The sequence below is a fragment of the Haemaphysalis longicornis genome, unplaced genomic scaffold (genome assembly GCF_048455015.1).
Source record: "Haemaphysalis longicornis isolate Haplotype H1 unplaced genomic scaffold, Haemaphysalis longicornis Haplotype H1 scaffold_1, whole genome shotgun sequence".
NCBI classification, from domain to species: Eukaryota; Metazoa; Arthropoda; class Arachnida; order Ixodida; family Ixodidae; genus Haemaphysalis; species Haemaphysalis longicornis.
In genome coordinates this window covers 173,959,710-173,976,060 of record NW_027526203.1, presented here as the reverse complement: position 1 = coordinate 173,976,060, position 16,351 = coordinate 173,959,710, and the positions used below count along the sequence as shown (strand labels likewise).

Here is a 16,351-nt window from a genome sequence, read left to right as displayed (position 1 = left end):
TAGTGTGGCATGACCGCCACATAAGCAGCAGGCCGAAGTAGGGTACAGAGTTGGGTGGATGTGGGTCAGGACGGCGGGATTTGGAAAGGTGCCTGTCTGAAGAAGTCGCCACGTGTGAGCCTTAGAATTGTCTTAAGTTTTGTCCGCCGGAGGATAGGTCAAGCGGGAGAGGCGGTAGTGCACAGTGATGTCGTGGAAAGAGACCAGGCGATCCCGTGCAGATCGCGCCCTGTGGTAGGGATAGAGGCTGGGCCCAGCCCGGATCGCGAGTCCTCGGGCGTGTTCGTGGGCCACTTCGTTCCCTTCGAGGCCCGAATGCGCGGGCGTCCAGGTGAGAAGAACTGGTTGTTTTAGGGCCAAAACGTCAACAGTCATTGGTTGCAGTTAAACGTGATCGCTGTACAGATGGCACGACACGCCCGCAGTAGTCTTTTTACGCAGGTTGTTTCAGGATTTGCAGGGAAGGAGATGAAAAGGCAACACGAGTGCAATGGACCTCGAGGTCCACCGGCTGCGAAGCTGTCGTGATAAAGCGGAGAGCAAGCATCAGATGAACGAGGGCTTCAATTGAACTGGCCGAGAATGCAGCGCGTGCCACCGCTTTGCTGCCAGAGGTGAAGCTAATGAAGGGCGTCGTCCGCCATGCCTGAAGAAGAGGTTCCAACAGCGAGTACACTACACGAGAGTGGCAAGGGGAGGGGGGAAGGTGTGTTGTCCCTGAGTTATCTCAGAAGTGACAGTGGGTCCATTGCGGTTTATTGTCGGGCAGGGCCCGACAAGGCGAAATGGCCATAGTGGTCCGTTGTCTGGCTATGCCAGACATGGGTGTTCAAGGTCAAATTTCGCAATGTTTCTCATTGCGTTGTGCCCACATTCTTTGTATACATGATGTGCCAATTCTTAACTCTTTCGTGACCACACCAGTAGCCCTCATTCGCGGGTGAACGGTGATTTTCAAACAACCTGCAAAAGCTAAAAACAGCGCTATTCAGACAACTGACGCCATCTAGCGTGTTCTTAGGAAACCCCTTTCAGTTTCATGGCCGCTTTTTTACATTTCACGTGGGCAGACGGCGTTGCAAGTGAAATTTGAATCCAAGGTAGAGGCTAGTTGGGCAAAAATGACGTCCTGCTTTGCTGCATGCCCAGCAAATGCGGACAGCAGTTTCAGGAACTTCGGCCACTGCTGCTGTCGATTTTTTTTACCCCAGCAACAGCGACTCCAGCAACTACCATATTTACACAATTGTAGGTAAACCTTTTTTTTTTAAATTTGACAATCCAATGTTGGGGGGTCGACATAGAATCGAAATCGAACCGTGTACCACTAGTAACGACAAGAGAAACGAGAAATCGGGGGTGCTATGAGGTGGAGACAGCTTTGCACCCTTGTTTCCATGGTTATGGTCGAAGCGTAGCGTATTAATTTACCATTGCAACATTCTGGCATCAATAAAGGTGATGCCGACTTTGAAAGTTGGGGTTCCCAATCTGTGCCCTTTGTCCACCGTACTCGGAGTGACTGACCTCCTACGATTGCATTCGTTAGTGTACTGAACAATGTGATGTGATTGTGACTATGTTAGTGCCGTGCATTGAATCAACTCATATCATTTATTAGAGATGAACAAAACGCTTCTTGAATGCGAGTGACTGCCTCACGAATTAAATAAAATCGCGCGCGGCCGCTTCAGTCAGCCACCATGTTTGTTTTGGTATCGCATGGCAGTGTCCACTGCCAGTTGCTTCAATGGTTGTCATCTCGCAGCAAATGTGTTCTCATAATAAAGTGTCCCGCTCAACCCACAGCGCTTGGTTATTCCCGTGCTAATACAAACGTTTTTTTTTTTTTAACATCTACTGCGCGCTCCACAAGTGTACGGCTCTTGAGGGAGCATCGATCACTGATGGAAGAGTCACCGTATGGGGGGTATTGGTACTTACCGGAAGAGTTTCACTCTGTGATATGATTTTGTAAGCGGCACGCACATTTTGTTTTTTTAGATTCAATTTTGAGGGGTACCCAAGAGTCGACTAGTCGACTTACAATTGTGTAAATACTGTGTGTGGATTCTTCAGATTTTAGTTCTGATGACTCCTCCATTAACAGCCTCGGACTTCGACAAAAGCTGCCAGGGAAGGTTCGTTTTTGACTTCACGCTGTATTTAAAAACAAAACGTGCCTAATATCTGTTGACGGCGGCGGCATTACATTTATGTGTAGGGTATGGACAACGTGCAATGGGGATATTTTGCCAAATGCACTGCGCCATATCGCATTATCACTTTCAAGATAGCCTGGCGCTGGTGTAAAATTAGCGCTGCGAACTGATGCGCGCAGCTTCCCAAGCGCGCCAGTTCTTTTTTCTTGCTTTTTACCACTAAAGTGATAATGATTTCGTGTCAGAACGCAAACAGGTATGCTTGGATGCATAATTAAGACACACCGACTGACTCTTGAGTGGCTTTGCAGAGTGGCACACCTGTCAGGGCCGCTGGGTTCGTAGGCCCGCAAAAATCCAGAACTTGGTGTACAGCGTTGATGTATATATTGAATCATAGCTTAGGGACGTAGAAACATTTTGTACATGCTACGCTCGTTACAGTGGATCCGGCAACAACGGACTTCCGTTTACAACAGACCATTTCTGTTGGTTTGTTTGGTCCCCATGCATTTTAAGTGGAGTCCACTCCGCTCATAACAGACCCGGCTATAGCGGACTATCGGCTACAACAGACTAAATTTTATGCGAAAATTGTTTTGACTGAATGCTTATAGCGGACTTCCACAGTGCCGATATGCTTTTTCTTTGTTTATTTTGGCAAGGAGACTCATGTCTGGCAACATTGTCAGCAGCCGGGCCGTTGGCGCAGCCAAGCCAAGCCAGTGCCGCTGCCCCCCCCCCCCTTCCTTTTGTGCGACCAGCAGCATAAGCGGCAGGCTAGCAGATTTCACTGACGGATAAACTAAGCATGATTAACGCTGTTGAGCACGACGAAAAACAGGCCGACATCGCCAAAAGTACAGGCCTATCTAAGCAAACAGTCCGTTCGACCATCAAGAAGAAGGCCGCTGCCTAGAACAACAGCGCTTTCGAATACGTAAAGTGACGCACCCGGAGTCGAGTCTGCCCTCCATCTTCACAGATTTTTTATGTAATAAAGAACTCAAGTTCAGTGAAGCTCGGCATTTATTATTCCCACGCATGCATCGTTCGCGTTCCGTCCGGTGAAAAAGGTAAGAAATTCCTAAAGTAGGAGGTTGGCTCCCATCCATTGTGTGCAATTTGCCGCTGGCCGTGCAGTCCAACTGGTATAACTTTCGACATTTACAGCTGTCCACCAGATTATTTCGTATCAGCTGCTTTAATGCCCAAACATGCGGAAGCTGCCTTGGGGAACGTCAAGCAGAGCATCCGATTTGCTTGACGAACGGTGCCTCGTCACGAAGGGTTTTAAAAGAGCCAAGCTAATTCTGCTGGCTTTGACTGATTTTATAGCGGGTTAGTAATTGCTCCTTGTCATATTCTTGCTTTCTTTGCTCACGCACTCGACTGCATGTGCTAGGCCTTTTCCAAGTGCTGGTGCTAAGCTTTGGAAACAGGGTTTTTAGGCGATTCTTTACCCCGCGTGAACGCTGTGCAGAGGTGCTGCAGGCACGTAGAAAGAACAGTGTCTGTAGCATGTATGTGCAGCACTGGTCAAGGTTCGCACTCTTATGCTTGCATACCTCCTCCCCCAGGAGTTTATGCAGAATTTCGATTTTGGGGGGGTGTCGGTGGGATGTTTGGGGGGGTGTTGTATAAATCCCTAGGCAGGGTGCTTGTGGTTGTGGAATCTTTTTGGGGGGGTGTCGAAGTCCTTCTGGGGGGGGTGTTAGGGGGGTGTGCATAAATCCCCCACCCCCAACCCCGGTCGGATACTGCATACTTTGGCTACAGTGGACGTTTTTTTCCGGATTAAGAGGGTCCGTTGTAACGAGCGTAGACTGTATATCCCAAAATTCCTAAAATAATATTTTGGCTCAGTAAAACGCCTATTTGTGTTTCGGGTATACTTTTTCTTTGCATTTTTGTTTCGTTGAATTTCATGCATAGCAATGCTAAAATTGTCCAGTAGCTCAAGAGAAAAAAAAAAAGTTTTCTGGAAGCACTCAAAATCGGCCATATTTCCAGGGTCACGAAAGAGTTAAGGGATATGTTGTTGAAGTTCTTCTGGCACTAGGGTGCAGCACTATGCTTTCTGGATTCCAGAGCGTGTTCACATGTGCGCTGTTCGCCAAGAAACATGGCATCGCGTGCTTTCTACGGTGGTGCCCTTAGTAAAAGCGATAAAGACTTCAGCGAAGAAGAGAACTGCGTGCCTCAATCAGCTAGTGATGATTCGACAGAAGCGAATGACGAAGACCACGACGCCGGTGAAGAGAGCCCTGTGCGGATCCTTACTCTGCGACGTAAGCATTTTGTCGAAAGACAACGAAATGGTGGTGAAAGCCTTTTTTTCTGCCATCTAGAGGTTTCCATTCTCAATAGTTTCATTTAGAGGCGCACACAGCTGCAGAACCCTGGCGAAGAAGAGGAGGGAACCTGTAGCATCGCTGCATCCTCATCCAATGCGCTGGTGGGTGATCTGAGGGCTCGAGCAAAACAGCGAGGCCCGTCTGCACGTATGGAGTGCAAGGAAAGGCTAAACGGGACGCGCCATTTAATCTACAAGCTCCCAGGCCAAAGCAGCAAGGACTGTGCTGTCTGTAGCGATAGAAAAACGAAGTTCCGAAGGAAACTTTTTCCGCAAAATCTGCCGTAACAACCCTGGCCAGTACCCACGAAAATGCTTCAAGCGGTTTCACGCACTGCTCAAATATCGGCAAAAGAGTTGCAAGCAGAATGCAAGAGAAAAAAATTAATATCCTGCGAGTTTTGCTTGCACAGTTTGCGTTTTTCTTTGTGGCGCCAGAAAGTGGCAAAATAGCTGCGGACCAGAATCACCAAAAAGTGGGTGAAAGTTCCGGTCTGCAAAGGGTTTAACGTTAATTGTGTTTCTTTTTCTAAGGCCTGATAGGCGCACACATCCTTGTCAGCATCAATTTTTTTATTGTCGATTTTCTCAATAAAATTTAGGCGCAGTTGTGGCACACATTTCTCCAAAAATGGCCCGAATTAAGTTGGCACACCGTGGAACAACAGTGATACCCTATGTTTTCCTCACGCTAGTCGTTCAACGCAACTAGCGGCTTCCTTTCCTGCCGCACTTTCTTTCCAACCTTTTACCGTTCACTGTAAGCTAAGAAGGCCAACTCACCATCATTCCCATCACTTTCCTCATCAGAAATCTCGATGACTTCAGGCACCGAGCTACCTGTAGCGTTAATTCCAGGTGAGACAGACATCTCTATTTATGCGAAAGAAAAAAAAAAAATGTTGAAATCCTGCCGGCTGTACAGCGGCAACCAGTCGACCTGTTCGGACGTGCTTTTCTGGTGCTCCAACAACAGCGTGTTTCTACAGTGAAGGACAGCGAAATGGCAGAGACAGCGGAGGACAGCCGAAGCTGAGTATTTACCTGCACGGTTTCTTTCTCGTTGTGTCGGGGTTTCAGCCGAGATGACGCGTAGAAAGCTGGTACAGTGTGGTAGCTGTCCGCGGCACGTAGACGCAGAGGAGTTTCAGCGGGATGGCGGCGAGGCAGACGAAGGGGCAGGTACGTGTCGGTTATGCGTAGTGGTGTCGCGGCTAGAACGCGTAGAAGCGGATAACTCGGGGTTAGCTAAGCGGGTTGCAGAACTGGAGGCAGCGCTAAGTAACGAACGCGATGAACGGAGGGCCGTTGAGGGAAAGTTAGAAGCAGCTGAGAGGAAGCTAGAAAGGAGCGTCATTTCGCCAACAAATGACGACCACCTCGGCCCATGCAGCGAAGCGGAGGCATGCACCGAGGTGACACCGGGGGTGGAAGCAACAAAAGGCAACAGCTACTCCCACGTGCTGCAAGATAGGACAGCAAAACCAGTCGATAACCCGGGTACTAGTAAAGAGTGGCACGTGGCAGATGATAGCGTGGTAATCATTGCGAGTGACTCTAACATGAAGAGGAGCAGTGCTGCCATAGTGGAAAGGGTAAAGGGGGATAAGCGGGTGAAGGTGGTGTGTTTCCCAGGTCAACAATGCAGTCGGTGATGACTGGAGCGAAGGGGCAGCTGGCCTTGTCTAGTAAAGCTAGAAACCTTGTGGTGATTGCCACGGGGCTTAACGATGTTCTAAAGGGAGAGGAGGGAAAACTTGGCCAGGAGATAGCGAAGGGGGTAAAGGACCTGCGGGCGGCGGCCCCAAATGTGCTCATTGCAGTCTGCACCGTGCCGGAGGTGATGAAGCAGGGCGTGCACACCGAACGGGCAGTACTCGCTGCTAACAGCGAGATCGCGAGGTGCGGCAGGGAACTTGGGTTTGAAGTGATACAGTCGAATCCCGCTTCAACGAAATTGACGGGACGCGCGAAAATTCGTTGAAACGAAAATTCGTTGAGGCGAAATCCGCCCCAACACACCACGGAAAGGCCCGAAAAATAGCCCCGTATGTTTCCGCATTATTGGCAGCAAAAAAACAATGTTTAGAAAAAGGAGTGACGCGCAATAACGTCACGTTTATTCGGATAACAAACATACCAATGGTTATCTGTGTTCACTGCACGCAAAGAACGCGTTACGGAGGGGGGTGAAGAAATGCAGGCTGCAGGCGGAAAACGTATTGCTGCACAAGGCGTGCCCACCGAGCTGATTACTTTCAGATAGCTGCTAGGCCGTCGGAAGCCCCCCTCGCTTGTGGCAGGAGCAGTGGCGTTATCTTATCCTCTGACCGCACGGCAGCTACTGACCTTGGCAGGCAAGACGCGCGCGCTTGCATTAAACATGACCGCGCGCTCGCGATTAAGATGGGATGACTTGGCTTCAAGACCAAACACGCAAACATGATTTTTGCTCTTGGCTATGAAGAATGGTAGAAGGAAAACGGCAAGGACAGCTGCTCACGAGCCACAACGCATACATGACGGCGCCGCGCAGACGCGCCAGCAGCTCCGTGCAGCGGAGCACATTCGTGCGATTTCAATTGGATACAGATTGGCTGTAGCCATGGAGGCTGTAGCTCCGGCTTGGCGAACCGGGCCTGTGCCTCATGTAAAGACGGCCAGCCACATCGTTATCACCATCAAACAATAGCGTCCGCCTATGAGTTTTTTTTTTTTTTTTTGGTGCGGTGTGGGCGCACCGCGCATGTCTTCGGTGAAACTAAGCTTCCTGAATGTTTAAAAAGTTACAAATAGCTGGCGCTATGCTTATTTTATTGTGAAATAATTGTTCAAACCCAGCCCAATTCATCAAAAATTTCGTTGAAGCGAAAGCAAGCCAGACAAATGGTTCGTTGTGGCGAGGACTTTGTTGCATTGACTTCTATGGCTAGCTGACGGGGAATTGGAAATATTTCGTTGAAGCGGAAATTTCGTTGAAGCGGACTTCGTTTTAGCGGGATTAGACTGTAGACGTGAACAGGGTAGTGGGCAGCATCAGCCAAAGGCAAGCTTTTCAGTGGGACGAGATTCACTTCAGCCCCAGGCTAGGAAACAAGGTGGGGTGGTGCTTAGGTGGGAGAGTGGGAGCTTTTCAAGGGGGCCCCGCGCAGCTAAGGAAGGCAAACTAGGAGACAAAGGGGAAGCAAGAGACACATGCACACTCAACGCTGGGAGGCAGCCAGGCCTAGAGCTAAACGGAGAACCTACGGACATAACTGAGAGCATTGACAGAAGCCATTTAAGTGGAAACAATGGAGCAAACAATTCTGTAAAAGACAAAAACAGACCCCGTAAGCGGAAAGGAAAAAACAAATGCAATAAATATTTAATCAGCTACATAAATATGCAGGGAGGCAGAAAGCCTGATAAGTGGGTGGAAATTCAAAAGCAACTTGAACGGGAAGGAATAGACGTGTACGCTTTAGCCGAGACTCACCTCCGGGACCTAGAAGCCCCACCTATCATAGACAATTATGTCTGGGAAGGTTGCAACAGGACCACAGGAATGAAGAAAGGGGAAGGTGTTGGCATGCTCATTAAACAAGGGACCGACTGGCAGAGAGTGCATGAAAGTTGTAAAGAGCACCTATGGGTTAGAGGCACTATAGAGGAGAAAAATACATGGTTAGGAGTGGTGTATCTGTGGACCGGAAGTAGTGCTAGGGAGGAAAATGAGGAAATGGTAAACTGTTTGAGAAGAAATATAAACGAGTTCAAAGATTCGGGCGAAATAATCATAGTTGGAGATATGAATGCCCACATAGAAGGTTTGGATGGATACACAGACCACAACGGTTCTCTAGTGATAGATCTATGTCAGGAAAACCGGCCTGTAATAGTAAACACGGAAAACAAGTGTGACGGACAAATAACGTGGGAAAGCGGTAACAGACAGTCCAGCATAGACTACAGTTTAGTATCCGAGACAGTATACGGAAGACTGCGGGAAATGAAAATACTAGATGAAAATGGAACAGACAGCTTAGGAAGCGACCACAAGCGGTTTAGCTTGCACTTTGGAGGCGAAACCCGGACAAATGCAGAAATAGGTAGAATAGGAGGAAATAATTTGAATAATGAGCAGTTAAAGATCATCGCTGATAGATTGGAAGATGAAATCAAGAAATACCCAGGCAAAAATTTGGATTACGACGAAATGATTGCGTTCATAAAGGGTAAGATGAATGAAGCAAAGGAACGAAACCGATGGAAAGGGAAGAGAAAGCCGAGAAGTTGGTGGAATAAGGAAATAAAAGAGGCTATTGACCAGCGAAGAAAGGCGTCGAGAGAACATAGAGAAGCAAAAAGAACTGGTATGGAACCGGAGGTAGTGAAGGAGAAGTGGGATATCTACCGTGGGAAAAAACTAGAAGTGCAGAAAATGGTGCAAGCAAAGATCAAGCAGAAAAGCGAACAATGGATGGCAGAAATAAGGAAGAAGGACAAAAGCGCATCCAAGAAGTTTTGGAACCATGTAAAATCACTAAGCTCAAAAAACGATAACCATCAAAAATTCCTGATTGATGAGGAGGGGGAACATTTAGAAGGAGAGCACGCGTTGGCGCATATTCATCGAGTGATTAGTGAGAAGTTTAGGACAATAGTGGTAGGGAAACCTGCACCGATAACATCAGTGCCACAGAAGACTGCGGAAAGGGAAATAAGTTTGAGCAACCTTGATTGGAAAAAAGCAGAGCAAAAGGTTTCCCCCCAGAGAGCAGTGGGCCCGGACGGAATACCAATGCAACTGATAAACCTACTTGGACCTAAAAGTAAGGAATCGTTTATGAGGGCAATAGATAAGGTGATAGAAACCAAACAAATACCAGAGGACTAGTTAGAAAGTAGGATGAATTTAATATATAAAGGCAGAGGAGACAAAGCCAGTATTGATTCATACAGACCACTCACAGTAACGTCAGTGGTGTATAGATTCGTAATGCAGGCGATAAAATCAGAAATTCAAGCATGGATGGAAGAAAATGAAATACTTGGGGAACTGCAGAATGAATTTAGACAAGACAGGCGACTGCATGACAATCTGTTCGTGATAACGCAATGCATTGAAATTGCGAAAGCACAGAATAGACCACTATGGATTATGTTCTTGGACATTAAAGGGGCATATGACAACGTAAACAGAGAACGGCTGTGGAGAATGCTGAAACTCCAGGGATTAGATGACGAGTTAGTACAGTTCTTTATGGCAATCTATAAAGACAATAGAGTGCACCTTACTTGGGAAGGACAGAAATGCGCCCAGCAGGTCACCATCCATCGGGGACTGAAACAGGGTTGCCCTTTGAGCCCAATACTGTTCATTCTTTACATGGCAGGGTTAGAAAAGAAACTGGAAGAAAGTCAAGTAGGGTTTAGCCTAACCCATATGCTGCAAGGCGAAGTGGTACAACAGCATATTCCGGGAATGTTATACGCAGACGACATTGTTCTTTTAGCTGATAACCAAACCAATATGCAGCGGCTAATAAATATCAGCGGCCAGGATGCCACTGACCTCGGGTTAAATTTCAGGGCAGAAAAATCAGGAATAATGGTTTTCAATGACGCTACCAAAGACGTAGTGTCTATCCAGCAAGGCGAATTACCTAGAGTGAAGGAATATAAATATTTGGGAGTGTGGATAAACGAAGGGGATAACTACTTAAGTACTCACGAGGAGCAACTTAAGGTTAAGGGAAAGCGAAACGCAGCTATAATGAAGCATAGAGCTCTGTGGGGGTATAACAAATATGAAGTAGTAAGAGGAATGTGGAAAGGAGTAATGGTTCCGGGTCTCACGTTTGCGAATGCTGTACTCTGCTTAAAATCAGACGTTCTATCAGGCCTTGAAGTAAACCAGAGAACGGTAGGACGTTTGGCCTTAGGCGCGCATGGAAAAACAACTAACGAAGCAGTTCAGGGAGATATGGGCTGGGCGTCGTTTGAAGTTAGAGAAGCTCAGAGTAAAATATGCTTTGAGATGAGGTTGAGGGCAATGGATCAACGAAGGTGGGCAGCTAAGGTTTTTAGGTACCTATACTTGAAAAGCATGGACACACAAAGACTAGAAGGCTAACGATGAAATACGGAAAGAACAGTGGAGAATCCAAAACAGCCAAGGTAACCAAAAAAGAGGCAAGGCAGATTGAAACGAATAAATGGAGGGAAAAAATGGAAGCTAAAACGTCGTTAGAGATGTACAGGGCTGAGAAAATGAACATCAGAAAGGAAAATTTCTACGATAATTCCCAGGGCAGTGCTTTGCTTTTTGAGGCTAGAGCAGGTTGTCTTCGAACTAAGAGTTCTGTGGGGAAGTATTCACAACATGACGGGGTATGTGTGGTCTGCGAAAAAGAAACAGAAACTATGCGGCACATAGTGTTAGAATGAGAGGGTATCCATCCAAATCTACATGAAGGGAATATGGGGCTTCCAGAAGCCCTAGGATTTAAGGGTATCAGAGAGGAAGTTAACTTCAAGGCTGTCGAGGGGACGAAAAGAAGATTAGAATGCTGGTGGACGAAAAGCAGAGAGGGGAATATTGCCTAGGACAGTTACCACCTGTAACAGGGAAAAGAAAGTATTTCGGGCCTAATAAGCTTTAGTGCCTGCCCTAAGCAGCGCTAGTATTAAACCAAGAGTGTAAAACATGGTTATATTAGTCCTTTTTGGTAAGATGACATGTCATCACCCCGCTTCAAAGGAGAAACCAATAGCAATCATCATCATCATCATCATCATCATGTAAAATAAAAAGGAAAACAGCCAACATACCTGAATCGAGCTCAGTCGCTGAATCACAGACAGAATCCGTCGCAGCTGAATCAGAGAGAACTATTATGCTGAACTCTGACTCTGTCCATCACCACCTGCAAAAGAAAGGCCCCAATGGGGTGCAAGTTTTGAAGCCCTTGCAAGTATACCGTTTACTAATCCTATTCTTAGTTAACTCCTTCACTGACACCTGTAATTTTATGCCCAGCGGCATAACGGACATTGCTTTGGATTTAAATTATTACCACACAACTGGCAATAGCCACCTTAGGGTGCCACCACTATACTCTGGTACAACTTTAAAATGACAACAGAAGTTGCTTCTGCTCCTCATCACCGCAGCCGGGTGTTCCTCCGTGTGCCGCAAAGAGTGCCTCACTGCAATAATTTTGCACGCGATCTTCTTTTGGCCGCAATCATTGACGAGTTGTTTTTACATCATTTGGGGACTAAATGGTGTCTTCAGTAATGTCAAACCACCAGAATTCTTCCAGAAAAGCATCCAAAATTGTAAAATTTAAAATACAGGTTGGGCTTCACTGCAACGCACAGGCACCACGCGTGCTAGCATGTTTTTAAATCTCGCAAATTGTAGCGAGCAAATCAATTTCTTTTTTACAGGATGGGTTTTTGGAATGTGTACCTACAAAATGTATATTATAGATTTTTCTTAGTACTGGTGGTTTGCTACATACAACTTGCTTTTGTCTAATTTCTTCGACGGCTGGACAAAAATTTTGAATTTGATCATTTTTTTTCGAATCATTTATGAAACAATTATTAAAACTTGTGTCGTTAGAAAGGACATTGAATCATCTGCATTATATATCACTGTACTTTGTGCCTAACCAATATGTTTAGCGCAGAAACAATGTTATCTTAGACCCCTAAAAAACGGTCAATTTTCCGCGGTAACGAAGAAGTTAAAGGGTCCCTGACAGGCGTTTTGAGCACACTAAATGAACTAGCGCAATTGTTAGATTGGGTCGTCAACGTCATCTGTGCCAAGTATTACTCTTTTACGCGCAGCGGAAAGCTCACACTTTTGTTGCAAAGTTTGTCGCCCTTTTCTCACCCTTCCCTGCGTGTTTTTGGACGCCGCCATCTTCACATGTCAACGTCATCGATTCCCAGGTGTGCGTCATGAGCTAGACATCCTGCTATTGGGCGGATTTTTCACGCACTTCCGGCAAAGAGATGTGTCGTCTGCTCAGCGTCGGCTCGCTGGCTGATCTGCCAGCGGGGTGCCGGAGTGCCTGGATTACGACTATCCAAACAAGTGTAAACAAACGCTTAACCGTTTGTATTGAATGCAACACGGCCATAACACGACATGGATATTCACTTACCTGAGTGCGTTCCATAAAGAAAGCGTTGAAGCTCCGTCGCACTTCTTTCGTGCAATCGCAGACAACGTCCTGAGCCGAATGCCTGCAATTGATGCATACATTTGATTCAACTTCAAAACAATACAGAGATGCGTTTCGAACGAACACGTCACAACATGCGTCGCAAGTCTGAACTGCAATTGGCAGATGATGGGTTGCCTCCTGCCTGTCGTAAATTCGGCACTCACGTCGCGTGCGGTTTGCGGGGACGAACAGCCAGTCACTTAAAGGAGCCATGAAGAGAAAACACAAGTTTGGTTCATTCAAAAGGTTGCCTCGTTAGAACCATAACGACACCACTTATAGCGCAAACTTCGCCCAAATAAGCTACATAATTAGGAAAAAAGGAAATGACCATGCGAACCACCAGCTCATATTCCGCAACAGAACCTATGATGTCACTCGAGAATGCTCTGCGATTGGCGGAGGCCGGCAAAAGCAAACATATGTTAGGCAGGGCTTACAGTTTGCATAGCGAGCTATATGCCCGTGAAACATACTGCACATTCTTTTTATGACAAAGAACGGTGGAGTAAACGGTTGAAGTTCCGAACGAACACGCAAGCGTGTGCGCCAATGCGTACGAAACTACCGCCGGCCGAGCTCGACATCTCGCCGTCGCGCAGACGAATTTTCGGGTTCGAGGCTCTTAGGGGCCAACGAACCGTTCCAGCACGTACAGCCGCGACCTTGCTTGGTATCGTAATCCCTTCACAGGAGGTTGGCCGTCATATCGCCAACCAGCAAAGGTAAAAATAGAAACGAGGGGAATAACGAACAGCAAGAAGCGACGAGATAGTGACAGTCGTCGCAGTTTCGGAATGGTGTTGGCTTGCTGCTATTGTTAGGAGCTCGTTTCCAGTTTACAACCACTGAAAACTTCAGTTTGTTCGAGTACTTCACAATAAAATTTCGTTGCTGCGTTTTGAAATGCCCATGTAGTACGGGCAAATCGTCAAGGGAGTGCGACATCCCCGGTGAGGAGATCTCCTTTCATGTGCTGCCCAACGACGAACCTCGGCGAAGCAAGTGGCTAGTTTTGTGAACTTCGCAAACGGAGGAGAAAGAGAGCTAAAGGAAGTACGAGTGTGCTCGCTTCATTTCCGACGAAGTGATTACGGCAGGGACCCTTACATTAGCTCACTCCTGGGACATGCTGGCGCACGTCGCCGACTTCGTCATATTGCCGTCAAAGCGCTCTGACCTTGGGGGAAAACAATGCCGTACACACCGCGCATTGACGCTCGTATCTTTCTGGTCGGAGCAGAGAGCTCGCGCGAACGGCTTTCCATACACGACACCGGCCAACTGGCATAAGCGATACTGCTACTGAAATTGAACTATTATTAACCGTAATAAAAATACGGCACATACGTACCAGTCTGTATTCGTCCGTCGCGACGGGGCTGACGAGGCAGCGGTGCCGACGGCAGGGCGTTCGTCTGTTGTGGCTATCGCGGAACGGTCGCATTCCCGTCCACCGCGTATCCCACAACTCCTGCCGCTCGTGAACTTAGAAGCATTGAGCGTTCGAGTGGTGTGAGGTTGTTAAATGCAAGCCCTAGCTCCTCGCCGAGAGTTTTGTTCTCCGGATCAGGCCATTCCATGACTAGGGCTGCGGGTGCACTAGGTTTTACTAGTATTTTTAAAATGGCCGCCGTCTCGGTTTCGGCACGAGTTTCGGTTCCTGTCTGACTCCCGCGTGTGGGTGCTATATGGAGTCGACATACTAAGTATCTGTTTCATGGACCGGCTCGTATGACGCCATTGTTCACGTCACCAAATGTGCAATTTTAGCGGGAGATTTAAAACTTTGGCTTAAATTGCCTTATTTCTCAGTGAATAAAGCATCATTTGCTTCCGGGAAAGCGCTTGGGGTACTATGAAACACCTAATCTTTCGAATAAAACAAACTTTTGTTTTCTCTTCATGGCTCCTTTAACTCTGGCGCACAAGCCGAGGAGGCTTTTAGCCATGCACACTGCACATACCCCAGGCGAGGTTGAGCCGTACGTCGCTTGAGAAAGATAATCCAGACCATGGGAAGCACTATCCACCCGCAGAGGTCGCCTTTCATCGCAAAATGAACACGTCCACAACACACACACCATCGCCTCCTGTATTTTTACAATGCCAAACGCATCGCGCACTCCCCAATGGGAGTGAGTGGTACGCCTGCAGTGCCCACACGTCGCAAGGCGGGGCCCCGAGCTGAACCGGGATCACGCAACTGTAACTGACTTCAAGAGCGGTTTGTGCCTTGTTGCCAAGGCAACCGAAGTTTGAGATTGCCAAAGCAATGGCGCTCGCGCTAGTGCTGGAAAGCTCAGAGCCGCGTCGGAGCATGTTTAGCCAACGTTGCCGTTCGCCACCCCGCATCGCCCCAAGCTGAACTGGTCACATGATTGAAGCGCTTGGAAGGTTACCGATTCTAGGTCACTGTAGTTTCTGATTGGGGGAGAGTGGCCAGAGTAGAAGGAGAGCGCTTGGTTGGCCGGTCCCGGGCTGATGCATTTGGCGTTATAAAAATACAGGAGACGATGCACACACCACGGCCCCTTGATCAAGCGCACGCAAGGTGCGAGGTGCGCTTGATCGAGGGGCCGTGCACACACACACCCAGCCACGGAACAGACCCAGCTTCGGTCGCTGGCTTGGCTTAGCTGCAAGCTTCGTTCGGGCAGTCAACGATGTTACGGCGATACAGATCTGTGTGAGGGCGACGTGCTAACCACTCGACGTATTTAAAAACACAGGGGCAAAGAACTTGGTTTATCGGAAGCAAATTCCACAGAAGAGCACAACCGTGGATGGTTGTCGCACTACTTGTTGCCATGTTGGAAACGCCAGTGGCCTCACATACGCACGCTATTTTGCTGAAATAGCCTCCAATATTCTTCCGTCCGCTAAACGCAGAAGCGTCTAAACGTATGGCGCATGCGCAGTGCGAATGATGCAAAAAATAGAGCTCGCTAACTGCTTGCATACGGCTGCGTACGTTTTTCTTAAACTCTCTATTACTACCGTTCACAAGATATGGGTGCAGCTTGTCAGAACACGGGTGCACGCTGCTCGAGTGCGGCGCTGGTTTGCTGTGCGCCTTCCCGTTCATCGCCACTGATAAAGCGATCCGAACCGGCGCGTTTTGTGCACGGGTTCTGTATTGGTTCAAAATGTCGTTTTCACATGGCCACCGGCTGGAATTACCACCGCGTCAAAATAACACCCGGCACCAGCAGGGCCACATCTGAGATGGCGCTTTTTGTATAAACAGTGCGCGGTGCATCAAAGGGAACGAGCGCACGACCCTCCCCGTGCGGCTGTGAGTTTGCCGCCGATAAAAAGTCACGTGCCGCCGATAGCAACCGCAGCACCATACACCGCGAAAGGGCAAGGCCAGGCCACACATGTGGCCAGGTCTTTCGTTCACTTTTCCAGCCTTGAGCGCAGTGCGGGATCCATGGTGTCAACAAAGACGAAAAAGCCAAAAGAGCTTGCCCGTAGCAGACGGCAGTCTGCGGAGCACAATAGCGAAAGTACGTCACTGCTGAGGAGCGCAGCATCATGGGAGGGAAGGCTCACGCGCCGTCAACAGCGAAGAAAAAAGTTGAAAGGAGGAGGAAATGCGG

General features: G+C 48.0%; 1 protein-coding gene across 3 annotated transcripts in view; it reads right to left on the bottom strand.

The window, feature by feature from the left end:
• Positions 1-16,351, bottom strand: part of LOC144139434 (uncharacterized) — a 61,929-nt gene that overhangs the window by 9,461 nt on the left and 36,117 nt on the right. The window contains exons 6-9 of one of the 3 annotated variants that reach the window (XM_077671775.1): positions 12,684-12,765; positions 11,335-11,429; positions 9,799-9,844; positions 5,563-5,732 (exon numbers count right to left, since the gene is read on the bottom strand). In XM_077671775.1, the coding sequence (XP_077527901.1) occupies positions 11,398-11,429; positions 12,684-12,765 (114 nt within the window). In that variant the 3' untranslated portion in view covers positions 5,563-5,732; positions 9,799-9,844; positions 11,335-11,397. The remainder of the gene's footprint in view (positions 1-5,562; positions 5,733-9,798; positions 9,845-11,334; positions 11,430-12,683; positions 12,766-16,351) is intronic. The other 2 variants (XM_077671768.1, XM_077671783.1) reach the window with 2 other exon arrangements.